This window comes from Sebastes umbrosus, chromosome 16 (assembly GCF_015220745.1).
Source record: "Sebastes umbrosus isolate fSebUmb1 chromosome 16, fSebUmb1.pri, whole genome shotgun sequence".
NCBI lineage: Eukaryota > Metazoa > Chordata > Actinopteri > Perciformes > Sebastidae > Sebastes > Sebastes umbrosus.
Genome location: NC_051284.1, coordinates 7,678,691 through 7,693,512, shown reverse-complemented (window position 1 = coordinate 7,693,512; position 14,822 = coordinate 7,678,691). Strand labels below are relative to the sequence as shown.

At 39.9% G+C, this 14,822-nt stretch overlaps 1 protein-coding gene across 2 annotated transcripts in view; it reads left to right on the top strand.

The window, feature by feature from the left end:
* The window catches only part of ttc7b (tetratricopeptide repeat domain 7B), a 31,145-nt gene that overhangs the window by 6,981 nt on the left and 9,342 nt on the right, over window positions 1-14,822 (top strand). Inside the window, exons 6-18 of one of the 2 annotated variants that reach the window (XM_037747211.1) lie at window positions 1,534-1,655; window positions 2,658-2,736; window positions 3,521-3,696; window positions 3,921-3,984; window positions 4,101-4,238; window positions 4,487-4,675; window positions 4,801-4,918; window positions 6,337-6,394; window positions 7,771-7,843; window positions 8,022-8,182; window positions 8,281-8,397; window positions 9,296-9,393; window positions 9,806-10,120. In XM_037747211.1, the coding sequence (XP_037603139.1) occupies window positions 1,534-1,655; window positions 2,658-2,736; window positions 3,521-3,696; window positions 3,921-3,984; window positions 4,101-4,238; window positions 4,487-4,675; window positions 4,801-4,918; window positions 6,337-6,394; window positions 7,771-7,843; window positions 8,022-8,182; window positions 8,281-8,397; window positions 9,296-9,393; window positions 9,806-10,120 (1,708 nt within the window). The remainder of the gene's footprint in view (window positions 1-1,533; window positions 1,656-2,657; window positions 2,737-3,520; window positions 3,697-3,920; window positions 3,985-4,100; window positions 4,239-4,486; window positions 4,676-4,800; window positions 4,919-6,336; window positions 6,395-7,770; window positions 7,844-8,021; window positions 8,183-8,280; window positions 8,398-9,295; window positions 9,394-9,805; window positions 10,121-14,822) is intronic. The other variant, XM_037747212.1, reaches the window with a different exon arrangement.

Genomic DNA, 14,822 nt, shown 5'->3' with positions numbered 1-14,822 from the left:
TTTTAAAATATTAGAGTTATATTATAAGTCAGTTAGGGTTGGTAGTGCTGTTCAAAATAATCTTTTGTTATATTTGTTGAAATTCTCATTACATCCCCACTAGAGCTGCAACGATTAATCAATTAGTTGTCAACTATTAAGTTAATCTCTAACTATTTTGATAAACAATTTATCAGTTTGAGTAATTTTTTAAGAAAATAGTGAAAATTCTCTGATTACCGCTTCTTAAATGTGAATATTTTCTGGTTTCTTTACTCTTCTATGACAGTAAACTGAATATCTTTGAGTTGTGGACAAAAAAAGACATTTCAGAACGTCATCTTGGGCTTTGGGAAACACTGATTGACATTTTCCACCATTTTCTGACATTTTATAGACCAAACAACTAATCGATTAATCAAGAAAATGATCAACAGATTAATTGACAATGAAGATAATCATTGTCGCAGTCCTACCTTTAAGGCTAGGGTTGTTAATGTTGAGAAACTAGCAAGAGTACATTAGATTTTAATTAATTTAATAATTTTATTTCATCTTTAAAATGTCAAAGAATAGTGAGAAATATACATCACAAATCCCTAAAGCTCAAGGTGAAGTCTTTAAATGTCTTTTTTTATTCCGACCGGCAGTAACCCAAAGATATTCACTTCACTGTCACATAAGACAAAGAAAAGCTACATATCCTCACAAAAGAGAAGCTGGAACCAGAGATATATATTTTTTTTATCATTTTTGCTAGAAAAATGACTTGATGATTTATCTATTATCAAAATAGTTGCTGTCTAATTTTCTGACTAATAAATCAACATATTGTTTCAGCTCTAATAAAGTCACATCTTAAGTCCTTTATAGTAATATTACTGTAAATAAAACATCATACATGGATGTAAATGATGATGTAATTTAACATAACATTTCACCTCAGTGTAATTGCCACTCACACACAAACTAAACCAGCAGATTTTAACAGGTTTATTTATAAACCATAGCCCAAATATTATATTCCTATAATGACTTCTTCTTCAAAACGCTGGATTAATAATCCAACACAACCGTAACAGAAATTAGGCCAGTAAAGCTATGTGTTACCAATAGTGAATTGAAGTCCATTGTTCATGCAGTCCCACTCACACATACCGTACTGACTGCAAAAGACAGAAATATGATCATCTGTATCTTGCCAAGTTATATTTTCTTATGCATAAATAAATGAGATTTGTTAAATAGGCCACTGTAGAAATGAAAATAGTATGAGTGAGACAATTTTAATCTTACTTTCATAAAATTATATCAGGCCTAATGTTTCCCCCTGAGAATGTTTTTTCCCAAATTATACACATAGACTAAATGTGGTCTGTCTTTTATTCACATAGACATTTACAAATATAAGTTAAACACATTTACATACGTTGACTGATAGTAGTAGTATTTCCCACGTAATTAATTTAGGTCAGGGGAGTTCAGGCAGAACTTTCTCTGCAGTTCATGTTTTAACTTTTGTATTTTTTTCTTTACCCCTGTCTGTGTCTGTAGGCGTTGTCAGCAGGAATTCAGAATCGCAGCCCAAAGCCCGGCCCGACTGCCCAGGACCTGGAACTGGGCTATTTCCTGGAGACGGGCCTGCAGAGAGCCCACGTCATCCACTTCAAGAACGGGTAAGAGAGGAAAACAGGCGGTGGTGATGGTGGACAGATACTGTAGGTACAGGAGAGAAAGGATAATCCGAGAGAGACCGGAGAGTTGCCTGTCGATCACTTCAGAACCACAAAACAGAGATTTTTATGGAAAAAACTAAACACATTTTTACTATTTACACTCCTAACTTTTTCTAGTATAGAAACTAGAAAAACAGCCCAAACAGAAACCAAGAACAACCATCTGTGGGCACTTTCCAACCACTTTGTAGTTATCGTGTTACAAAGCTGCTGACAGGTTGATAAAAGCAGAAAGTAGTTCCCACAGTGTTGTTTTCAATACAGCAGAGGAAGTTTCAGGTAAAGCCTTGTGCTGGAAGAAATAACCGTTTAGTGGACTGGAAGAAATCTGTAACATTTCTGCCCAGTGCTAGTGCATTGATTTTGCAATGGCTCCAGCTCAGTGTCAGTAGAGGGGAAGGAGAGGGGAAGGAGAGGGAACTTTAAAAACGTAGACCCTGTAGATGTTCCCGATTCATCCAAAATGTAATTCTGGTGTCTTCTGGTGTATTTAGACTTTATCACACAGGAAGTACTGAATTCAAACTTGAAAAAAAGAGAATTTCGTTTACTAACATCATCTTATATAACTTCTGATAACAACATTAAAAAACTTGTTCTCATTTGAATCCGCCAGCAAACTTGGCTTGCGCAGCATGAAATATCTTAAAATTATAAACAAACATCAAAGTCCTGAGACATGTGAGTGTTAATGTGAGGATGTGGTTTACCGTTACTGTTTGACAGGTTTTTTCTGTATCTGCTAATGATGCTACTAAATTCTCACCTATTCACTGACTAACACAGAGATAGAAACTTGAAAATGTTTTGGACATATGGAGTATGCACACATATCTGTGTGAGATATCTTACATTCACACATACACACACACACACACACACACACTACATGCTTTGACAAGACTGTGTCTTTCTTCCTGTTTCCTCACTACATTGCCATAGCAACCTGACACGAGGCGTGGGCCGGTTTCGGGAGATTCTTCGGGCTGTTGAGAACAGAACCACCCAGAGCCTCCGCATGGTGAGTGATGATGGGTTGGGAGGTTGTTTATGTATCATTTCCCTCACGCTTCTCCTTTAGCTTACTTAAAGGAATAGTTTGACATTTTGGGAAATACACTTTTTTTTGCCTGGGAACCTCAGGAAGTCCTCTTCCAGCCCCCAACTTCTGTGCTACGGTTTTTGTTTTCTATACAGATTGAACAAACTAGATATAGCGTGTTAATTATTGAGCTTTACAGGTGCTGGTAGGAGGATTTTGTTTAACTTCTGAAACAGCCAGGCTAGCTGTTTGCCCCGTTTTCAGTTTAGGCTAAGCTAAGCTGTTGCTGTCGCTGGCTTCATATTTACCAAACAGTGGTATCTATCGATCTTCTCGTCTAACTCTCGGCAAGAAAGCGAATAAGCGTATTTTCCAAAATGTCAAACTATTCCTTTAAAAATGTTACTGCTTCAGTCTGTAGAATTTGAATATGTCGAAGTTGTACAAAAGATTCTCCTACAGCGTCTCTGTCTAGTTTGTTACAAGCTGTAAGGGCAAACCTAAACTTAAAGGGCAGACCTCTATCAATGTAGATAGATACAAAACCCACCACAAGCAAGTAGACTTGATATTTGATTTGATTTTCTTTGTACGTGATGATACAATATAACAGTTTACAGTCTGTACAAGGGTAACATCATGAATATAACTGTATTCTAAGTATAGTAGAAGCAAAGTGAGCCCCAAGTAAACAGATTGCTGCTGTGTTGGTACCAGATTAGCTTTGCCAAATGTGCATGTGTGTGTGTGTGTGTGAATACAGACCATAGCCAGACAGCTTGCAGAGATCTTGCTCAGGGGAATGTGCGAACAGAGTTACTGGTCTCCTCTGGAAGACCCGCCCACCGTGTCGCCATTGGACGATCCCACACGGCAGGGACACACTCACAGCAAGAACTACAGCCTAAGCCGACGCCCACGGGTGTACTCGGGAGAGAAGTAAGTGATAATGTGTGTTTTGTTGATGCTAAAGTTGGAATACGGTGGAAAATAGCCAACACGACTCTAAAATTACACTGTTGCCAATGTACTTTTTTCACCAGCTGCTCTCTCCATCTTCTCCTTATCACTTTTTTTTTCCTCAATGTTTCCCTTTTCTCTTCCCTCTCATCCTTGTCCAACTCCATTTTTCTGACTCTCTCGGTGCGTTTCTCTTCCCTCAGTCTGTTTTGCCCTCAGGAGAACACAGAAGAAGCTTTGCTGCTGCTACTCATCAGTGAGTCCATGGTAAGACACAAACACTCTTTGGAAAATGTTTCACGCCCGTTTCTAATGCTCGAGTTTGGAAACCTTGACTTAGTGCCATTTCTGTGCCATCTCTATCTGTGTTTGTGTGTGTTCAGGCTAACCGTGACGCTGTCCTGAGCAGAATTCCCGAACACAACAATGATCGTATCATCAGCCTGCAGTCTGCCTCTGTGGTGTACGACCTGCTGACTATAGCTCTGGGCAGGAGGGGGCAGTATGAGATGCTGTCAGAGGTGAGTAATCCCTCTGTGGGCTGCATAGTCACAATCACAGGGATTGTACGAAATGAAAGCCCACATACGCCCATAGTACACCCACATGAAATCACACTTTTTAAAATTCTTTTTCACATTGATTTCCCCAAACAAATAAATGTTTTATTACAACCCAGTTGGCTCTAAAAATGGCTGCACAACTTGATAAAGCTTACAGATACCCTGAGAACACCAAATGAAATGTGTCCTATTTCCAATGTCTCCAGTGTTTGGAGAGAGCCATGAAGTTTGCCTTTGAGGAGTTCCACTTGTGGTACCAGCTCGCCCTGTCGCTAATGGCTGCTGGGAAATCAGCTCGTGCCGTTAAGGTCCTTAAGGAGTGTATTCGTCTGAAACCTGACGACCCTACCATCCCACTGCTGGCTGTCAAGCTGTGTATCGGACCTCTGCACTGGGTAAAGACCATCCTGCAGACTTAAACTCAAATGCAGCTATTCGCTGAAGCATCGTAGCAATTCTAGAAAACTTTGTTGAGGTTTTCTTAATATATGCTATATGTCTCTCTACTCCCACAATCCAGTTGGATGAGGGGGAGTGCTTTGCAAAGATGGTGATTGACATGGGGGAGAAAGCAGCTGAGTTCAGAGCCAAAGGCTACTTGGCCATCGGGCTGGTTTACAGCCTCAAAGCCACTGACGGTAGGTCTCTGTGTCTATGTGCTCTCGTACATCCCGTATTAGAAAGGATGATAATCTGGAACACTTTGTTGCTTCTTACTTTAAAAAGCATTTGGATTAAGATTTACATATGCTCACGGACGATGTAAACATTCATGGCGTCTTCCTCCTCTGAGCTGTAAAGTTAGCTATAAACTATAAACACCAGCCTCTTGTGCATGTGTAGGTGCATGCTTCCTTTCGCACGGTGATACGTTTGGCAGATGTAGTTTGGTAGAAAGAAAATAGTTATTTCTTTCTTTCCTTTATTAGGATCCCCATTAGCACTAGCATATGCATTGGCTATCCATCTATAACCTTGCACGGCAGTCGGATTCTTGTGATGTCACTAGATCACGAGAGAATTGTGGGATCAAATGCCACAAGAAAATCCATCTTGGCATGCTCTATGTAATGCGTGTGTGTACAGCTCGCCAGACAACAGACCAGTCAGCGTCCTGTGAGGAGCTACTGCAGCTACGGGCATGGCTTAGGTGTGTGAGACCGTAGCGTCAGACATCACAGAGAGGCGACTGATGCAATAGCATCAGTTACATCAGAACTGGAGAGTATTTCCTCATTGAAGAGCAAGGAACGGCACTGAGCGCGTAAAATACAGCAATGTTTTCGCCTTCAGCTAGTTTTCGTTAGTTTGATTGACAGATGGTTCATCTAATCACCTGCCAAGGGCCTGCCCTTTTCAAAATAGTTTTGCAATGATCGCTTCTCAGATGGTTCTGTGAAACAAACCGTCTGACAGGGTCAGGTTAGTGTTTCCTGGGGTCCGCACACATACAGACAAACACACTTATACACACTACACAGGTCCTACATGAAAATGCTCACAACAAGGTCTGAGGATTATCTTGAGTAACTGGGTCATGATTTTTGGAAAGAGACATTGCTGTTGAGTTTTTCAAATGTATTTTGTTGGTGCTTTGAGCACCACAAGCCGAGTGCCATGTAGTTCCATTATATTAGAGAGAAGGCAGACATCTCTACGGCCTATCTCCAACACTCTGCAACTCACACCAAAACAATCTATATTGATAAATATTATTACAGGTAATAGGAAAAATATGTAATTTTTGATTTTGGGGTGAACTGTCCCTTTAAGGTAGGAAAATTAGGAGATTGTTCATTTGGCCAACCTATCGTGAGTGATGACAACATGGAAAGCAAGTCACGTGAAATTGAGAAAAAGACACAAGACAGAGCATGCATCCCTTTTTGTTTCTTGTTCTCTATGTGATGTTTTCACATTTCGACACATCAAGACCTCAAATACTACATTATATTATATTGTTGGATGCCTCCACTTCTTGTATTGCATAATGTGCCTGACTGTATTTCTGTCTTTCTCTTCCTGTCCCTGACTCTGTCTCTCTGCATCTCTTTAGCATCATTGCGAAGCTCACAGGAGGAGTACCAGAGGAAAGCTTTGGGAGCCTTCCAGAGGTTGGGACTGAGCCATGCTGCTTGCTGTTTTTTCTCTTTTACACCCACATTTCCCTCAGAATGATTTTTGTCACAGCACAAACAGCTTCTCGGTGTAACAAAATGGAAACTGTTTTTTCTACCTTATCAATCCATTATATTTACCTATATCAGTTGAATCCTGTGTGTGGTTGCATAGTTTGTCATCTGTGCAAACAGTATATGACTTGTATACTGTCCTTAGACAACCGCCATCCATAAATATGTTAAGGTGAGGGATATATCGGAACAAGGTTGTCATACATCCATACTTTAAAGGGAGAGTTTGGATTTTTTGAAGTGGGGTTGTATGAGGTACTTATCCATAGTCAGTGTATTACATACAGTGAATGTCGGTCGGCACGCACCCAGTTTGGAGAAACAGACAGGAGTACCGACACAGAATGTACTGTTGTGGACGGAGGCAGCAGCAAAACGTATTTTAGCCACCTTAAAGAAAGGCCCACCTCAAAACATCAATATCAGTTTAAGTGTACGGTATATTTAGAATAGCTTTCACCGCTTTACCTTGCCGTCAGACAGCCCTTTCCGAGGGAGAACTGAAGCCGTTATATCCAGCTATGCTCTCTATCAAAGCTATAATTTGCGTGTTCTGCGAGATAAAATTACTGCTTTTGTCAATGGAGTCTGGTGGCTATGAAGAGAGCATAGATAACGGCTTTAGTTCCCTGTCGGAAAGGGCTGTCTGACGGCAAGGTAAAGCAGTGAAAATATTCTAAATATAGTGTACACTTAAACTGATATTCATTCTTTTAGGTGACTAAAATACGTTTTGCTGCTGCCCCCGTGCACAGCAGTACATTGCTTTGCTCCCATTCTCCAAACTGGGGGGCGTGCCGACTTACATCCACTGTATATAATACACTGACTGTGGATACGAACATCAATTACACCCCACTTCAAAATTTCATACCTATCCCTTTAAACATTGATACTACAGTATTTGTTCCTCCTGGAGATTGAGAGTCTGCAACTAATAATGCACACTATACTTTTAGTTTTGTCTCTTAATAAGGTGAAAGATGTTAAATGTCTTTATATACATACTCTGCATTATTTATCACACTGATATAATGCTGCAATATATCCTCTCTTTTTTTTATATTCCGTCGTTCTGCTTATTATTATGGTGTTACAGTTTCTAATTGTGTCTAAATGTTTAAATGTCTACTGGTTTGATTTTGCTCTATTACTTTGCTGTCTTTTGCTACCCTTTCACTGTTCTGCTACTGCAGCGACCCAATTTCCCGACAGGGATTCTTTAAAGTTTCATGTAATCTTATTTAACTTTTTATTCAGCACGACTGAACTCACAAAGTCTCTCTCTTTTTCTGTAGATCTCAGAGTTTGTCTCCGACTGACCATCTAGCAGCCTTCTACTTGGCACTGCAGCTTGCTGTGTCCAGACAGGTAACACAGTCCGACGTAACGCCACTATGCGCATATCAAAACCATGCAAGTTTGAGGCTTGGATACCAGACGGTAAAAGTCAGGGAACATCAGGAAATTACACATCTGTCACTTTACATAGTGCTTTTTACTCCGACTGTAGTGAAAACCTGTAGTTTGTGTACGTGTGTGTGTGTAGATCCCCGAGGCACTAGGCTACGTACGACAGGCGCTGCAGCTTCAAGGGGATGATGTCCACTCCCTTCATCTGCTGGCCCTGCTGCTCTCTGCTCAGAAACACTACCACGACGCTCTCAACATTATAGAGATGGCTCTGTCCGAGTACCCTGAGAACTTCAAGTAAGGCTCGCATGCTACCACAACACTTCATTTTCAAGCACACACAAAGTGTCTTTACTTCTGTGTCATCTTATCGTGTGTTTATGTGTGTATTGTAGTCTGCTATATACCAAGGTGAAGTTGGAGTCCATGTGTAGAGGACCGGAGGAAGCTCTGCTCACCTGTAAACACATGCTGCAGATCTGGAAGAGCTTTTACAACCTTACCAACCCCAGGTACACACACACTCAAGCACACATGCACGCATGATAGTTCTGATTTTATGAAGTAGGGTTGCATGAGGTACTTACAAAAGTATTGGTACGGAAGCTAAGCATTGGCCTGCTGTGGACGGGGCTGCAGCAAAACATATTTTAGCCACCTAAAAAAAAAGGCCCACCTAAAGAAAATCAATATCAGTTTAAGTGTACGCTACATTTAGAATATTTTCACCGCTTTACCTTGTTGTCAGACAGCCCTTTCCGACTGGGGAACTGAAGCTGTTAACTATGCTCTCTTCAAAGCCACCAGACTCCTATGACAAAAACAGTAATTTTACCTCGGAGAACATGGAAGTTGCTGGTCTACTGCTGCCTCGATCGATTATTTTGTCAGTGTTATTGTGTGACTTTGGTGTTTTAAAGGGTTCGTTCGAATTCACCAAAGTGACACAATAACATAAACAAAATAACCGATCGAGGCAGCGGTAGACCAGCAACTCCCATGATCAAGTCTGGTGACTTTGAAAAGAGCATAAGCTTCAGTCTGCTATATTAATGCTCTGAATTTTGAATTGATCTCCTTTAACAATGCTATACTTTTTCTAAAAGGAAAGGTATAATTGTTACGTGAGTTAACCTTTTTGTAAAAACTAATCTCCCCGTAAGAACTAGTTTGTGTGGTGCAACCCATTTAAATGTAGTGATGTGTAAATCTCCACTTAGTAAGTAGGTTTGAACTTAATAAGAGCTGGTGCAACTAAGAATGTAAATGGTTTTATTATGTGTTGCTTTTGGAGACCATGTTTGCTTATCAACCCCAGGCATTTCAAAAACACAGGAACTCACTCAGGCATTGTTTAGTCTGTCCATGTTTGCATCTGTGCTCGTGTGAAAACACGTGTTTTTGTGGCAGTGATTCCGGGCGTGGCAGCAGTCTATTGGACAGAGCCATAGCAGACAGACGACAGCTCAACGCCATGACTTTGCCCGACTTCAGTGACCCAGAGACCGGTAGGCACACACACACACACGCACACACACACACACACACACACACACACACACACACACACACACACACACAACACGCACACTTGTTTTTATATTGATCCATTCTCCTCCATATCTACAGATATCAAGGAAAACCTTTCCCACTCTTTGTTTTATTGATTCCTTCTCCAATACCGCAACATTTTTAGTATTTTAAATTTTTTGTTTTCGTTTGTTCTGTTCGATAAGTTGTTGCTTTATCGAGGAATTATAATGATACTAGTTTTGCCAAAATGATTTACATTGTGAGAGAATTTTAGAAATACTGTTTAAAGCATATGCTGATTGAGAACCAGTGACCTGTGTATCTTCCCTTTCTTTATTCCTTGATTAATTTAACTCATCTCTGTTTTATTTCCTTTGTTTGTTTTAGTCTCAGGTTCTTCCTCCTCTCACTCTGGTTCAGAACCAGTCTCCCCCACCTCCCGATCCACCATTTCCACCTTCTCCTCCCCACTGTCCTCCCCTTCTTCCCCTTCTTCTCCTGTCTTCATCCTCCAGCCTCCTCCTCTCCCTCGAGCCAAAAACCCATCCTTCCTCCCTCCTGGCCCTCCTCCTCCTCCTCCTCCTCGTCCTCCTCAACATCCTCCTCCTCCTCCTCCTCCTCCTCCTCCTCCTCGTCGTGCGTCCACCAAGAGCAGGACTCACTCCTTTTGCAACCACGGCACTCTCCGCCAGCTCTCCAATAGTAATCTGCCTCCACGTCCACTCGGCCTGTAGCATGGTGTGGAGCGTGATCTTAAAGAATACACCAAGTTTTTGGGAGATTGGCTTATTGATTAACTTGTGTGTTTAGAGAGCATTCCCAGTATGCTTGTTGCTCTATATTTGTCGACTAGCTAGAAGAACTAACCGCTCAGTACATTACATACAAATTCAGAAACTGTAAAAGGAACTCTCTCATGTTCGTTGTTTTAGTAAATTATAGATTTTTTACTTTTTTTTAATTATATTAAATCTCCTCCTACACTAAATGGGAAAGTATCATCTTAGTATTAGTTTATCGTATCATATAATAACATTAGGGCTGTTAATCGATTAAAACATTTAATTGTGGTTAATCGCACAATTATCCATAGTTAAGCGTGATTAATCGCAAATGAATCGCACATTTTTTTATCTGTTCAAAATGTACCTTAAAGGGAGATTTGTCAAGTATTTAATGCTCTTATCAACATGGGAGTGGACAAATATGCTTGCTTTATGCAAATGTATGTATATATTTGTTATTGGAAATCAATTATCAACACAAAACAATGACAAATATCATCCAGAAACCCTCACAGGTACTGCATTTAGCATAAAAAAATATGCTCAAATCATAACATGGCAAACTGCAGCCCAACAGACAACAACAGCTGTCAGTGTGTCAGTGTGCTGACTTGACTATGACTTGCCCCAAACTGCATGTGATTATCATAAAATGGGCATGTCTGTAAAGGGAAGACTCGCGGGTACCCATAGAACCCATTTCCATTCACATATCTTGAGGTCAGAGGTCAAGGGATCCCTTTTAGCTCAAGTTTGGAGTGTTATTTAACCTCCTTTGTGACAAGCTAGTATGACATGGTTGGTTGGGACTAATGGACTCCTGAGGGTTTCTAGTTTCATAAGATGCTAGTATCTTCACTCTAGCTTTAAAACTGAGCCCGCAGCAACCTAAAAATCGCAATTTGCATAAATGCGTTAAAGAAATTGGTGGCGTTTAAACAAATTTGTCTTAACGTGTCAGTATCGTGTTAACTTTGAAAGCCCTAAATAACATACATTCTTTTGTAGCTATTCAACAGTGAGTTTATGATATTTCTCTCATATGATATCGGTATAATGTTATATTATAGAGACTATCCACAGTTTCCCAGCCCTGGTGTTACTGGCCTTTACTACTAGTTTATGACAGAGAAACAAGAGGCCATGCAAGGCAATAATCCACACAGTAATCTGCCAACAACATCAGATCTGACTTTTTAACAATTAACAACATTTTACTCAGTTTATTGTCACTAGGATTGTAGACAAGATGAATCTTGAAATTGACTTGTCGTCTTAACCTCGCAAGCATGGCCAACAAGTTTAAAACTAAACTGACTAACCCCCTCACGGAGAACTGGTTGTGCTTCATGGTCACACACACACACACACACACACCTAAAGCTAACATGTAATAACGACGCTTTGGGTGTGGATTAGAGTGCAGTTGAGCTTGATGGATTTGCTGGAATTGCTTTGCGTATTTGGGACTTACTCAGGGTCTCAGGTTAAACTTCACACACTCGCAGTTGTTAGAGTGAGGATTTTGAGATCAGTTGGGTTCTTTTTTTGATATGACAGAAATTAGTTTTTACATTATTACAGCTTTACTGTCTCATCACATCTATATCTGCTTTTCCCTGGCTATGTGTCTCTTTTTTTTTGGTACTATTTTGCATCCTCCTCCTTTCCTTCTCTCTGCTTCTGTGAGGATTTTACATTTGAGCCAACATTAATTTGTCTCGTTTCTCGGTTCCAACCTTATGTTGCCTCTCCTTGTTGCCATCTCTTATACTAATGATGTTTGCACTGGGAAATAACGGCTGTTCAGTCATTTAGCTGCATAGAAAAATCACAATATTTTGTTCTCAGTCAGCCTGAGAATAATTACATGATTTAAAACCATGACAATAAGTCTATCACAATTACTGAAAATTTGACTAGACTTTTTTGTTGCGCTATTAGTCTATTACTTCCTTTGATAAGTGAGCACATCGTTTTTGTGTGCATTGTTTATGAGGTCTGTGCGGTGCAGAAAACACCTAGTTTAAATCCAACTGTGCTGAAATGCGAAATAAATGTAATATTACGCTGCACTGCCTCATTTTGAGAACACATTTTAAACCTGTCAACAAAAAGCTCTTGTGAGTTATAAAGCAGAGAAAGATGAGCCTCTTTCATGCTTTTAGTTAATTCAACTTAATGGCTATTACTATTAGTAAATGTGCAGGCAGGTAAACATTTAATTAAACAGATTACAGCATAAAAAAGGCACAAGTGTGGAAGCAGCTTGTCTCGTGATGTGGTCTCTAAAAGGCTACTCTGACGAATAAAACCCTCCTCATAGGCTCTGCAGTCTTCCTTTTGGGAATCTGCGTTCTTTTTTTTTATCGTAATGATTTGGATATTTCTTCTCTTTCTCTCTTTCAATCATTAACGATCGTCTTTCTGTTTTTTCCCATCCCTCCGTTTTTTCAAGGCGGCCCTCTGGACGCTAACACTCTTGGTTTTTCCTCCATGTTTTCTGTTTGTAAGTAGCCATCTAACCTCCATCTGACCTTCCTTTTTCCATCCATTGTTCTATCCATCCTTTGGTCCCTGTCGACCTCCCTTTTCCTGACGAGGATCCGATATATGTACGATATCTGTAAGAAGAAAATCTGTACATATATCCTGTGCTTTAACTTGATGTCCCAGCCAGTTTCCAGGAGAATTGTACTGAATTTCTATCAAGTTGGTGGTATATGATTTAAAGGAATACAATGGCTTAAAGGAGTATCTCTGCAAAAACACTGCCGTGCATACACATGCTTCAATTTATCAGAACAAAGCAATGTGAAAGTAGTATAAGAAACAAACTTTGGATTTTGCTGGAAAGCTTTTGGAATGCTTTACAGCACATTGAGTTGTAAAAGGCAGACGGAGGTACCATTTCTGACATGTTTATCCTTTTCAGTAAAGCAAAAGAAAGCAAATGTTCACAGAGCGAACACCAGAAAGGAGAGGAAGAAGCAGTTTCTGCATGAAGCGCTAATCATCTGTGAAATGTGGCTGTAGTATTGACAAATACCAGTACTGACTGTACTGACGGCATGAGAAAGATTACAGAGATTTAGTTGGTTTACTGCCATTTATACTAACATTTAAGCACCTTGTGCATTACACTGAAAGCACAGAGGGGAAACGCATACTAACCAGTTAACGGTGTGGTGATTAGTAGTATTTTTTCCTGTAAGTCAGTGTATTCCTTTAATTCAGTGAGCAGCTTTAGTGCATGTGTTGCTGTGTGAATTGTCCACACGTTAGGCACAAGCCACTTCAGGAAGCTTCCTCAGTAGTCTATAGGCAAATGTGTAGATGTCACTGAGTGAAAACTTGTTTCTATATATTGTTTTGTTTTTTTAAATCTCATGTGTCCCGGTTTTGTACGGAAGCCTTGAGAGGCCAGTGAGAAAAAAAAAAATTCTGATGAACCATTTTCAAAGTCCGATCTAAAATGTTTTTGTCTCCTGTGTTTAAGGTTAAGTCATGATAATGTCTGACAACATTATGGAAAGGACTCTAAAAATAAACTAAAACGTTTTTTTTACCTTTCATTCCATCTTAAGTGAGCGTAAATTGATGGTGAAGAGTTACCCCGAATTGTTACTTTACAGCCCTTTTAGCGGCTGCCGTCTGCGGCGCACTCCATCGATACTGGACCAATTTCAAAAATAGTTTCCTCATTAGTCACTTAGACACATGAACATGGGAAATTGGGGTCCAGGTTGAAAAATACCAAAGTTACCCCTTTAAGTTATAAACACAGGACAGAAAACTATTTAGATCAGACTTAGAAAATGGATCACCAGAATTAGTTTTTCTCACTTGTCTTTCAGGACTTCCATAGTTTTGTCACTTTTATTTATTTATTTTTATAAATATACAGTCGATAGATCGACTTGAATATTAGGGGCACAAAATGGTATAAGTGAAAGCAATCCATATGAAAATATACAGTGCCACTTTTGTTCCTCTTTTCCCAACTAATCACTGACTGAACAGCTGAACACTTACTTTTGTCACTGTAAAGGCCATGTGCCGTACTGTCTATATGAGGTATAAGCCTTAAGGTGCCTGATAACAAACAGTGTATTCAGGAAAGTAAAAGGGGTGGAATAGCCTCAAAGTATCAGTGAGTTTTCTGTGACCTTTGAGTAAACTGGCAGACAGATTGATTTGTAGACACTCACTAATCACTAAGCAAAAGTTATTTAGAATTTCATTACCATGAGTTGAATTTAGGGAACAATACAGGCTGTCCTGTTTCAACATACTGTAACATCTCTGAATGTGCTGCACTAGGCTGGGCTGCTGCATGCTGCCATCTAATATATTATTTCTTACAATAAGCCCTTCAAACCAGGCTGCTCAACTTCAAATACATTTGTGTTGTGTGCGAGAGAGAGAGAGAGAGAGAGAGAGAGAGAGAGAGATAGAGATCCTTTTTTTAAAGCCTCTTATCAGCAACACTCTCTTGCTCTCTTTGCTCTCACACACACACAGAGCTGTATTATTAAAATCTCCTCTTTTTATCCTTACCTCACTCATCTCTTACACATGGGGTAGTTCCTGTCCCCTAACACACAAACACACAGTTC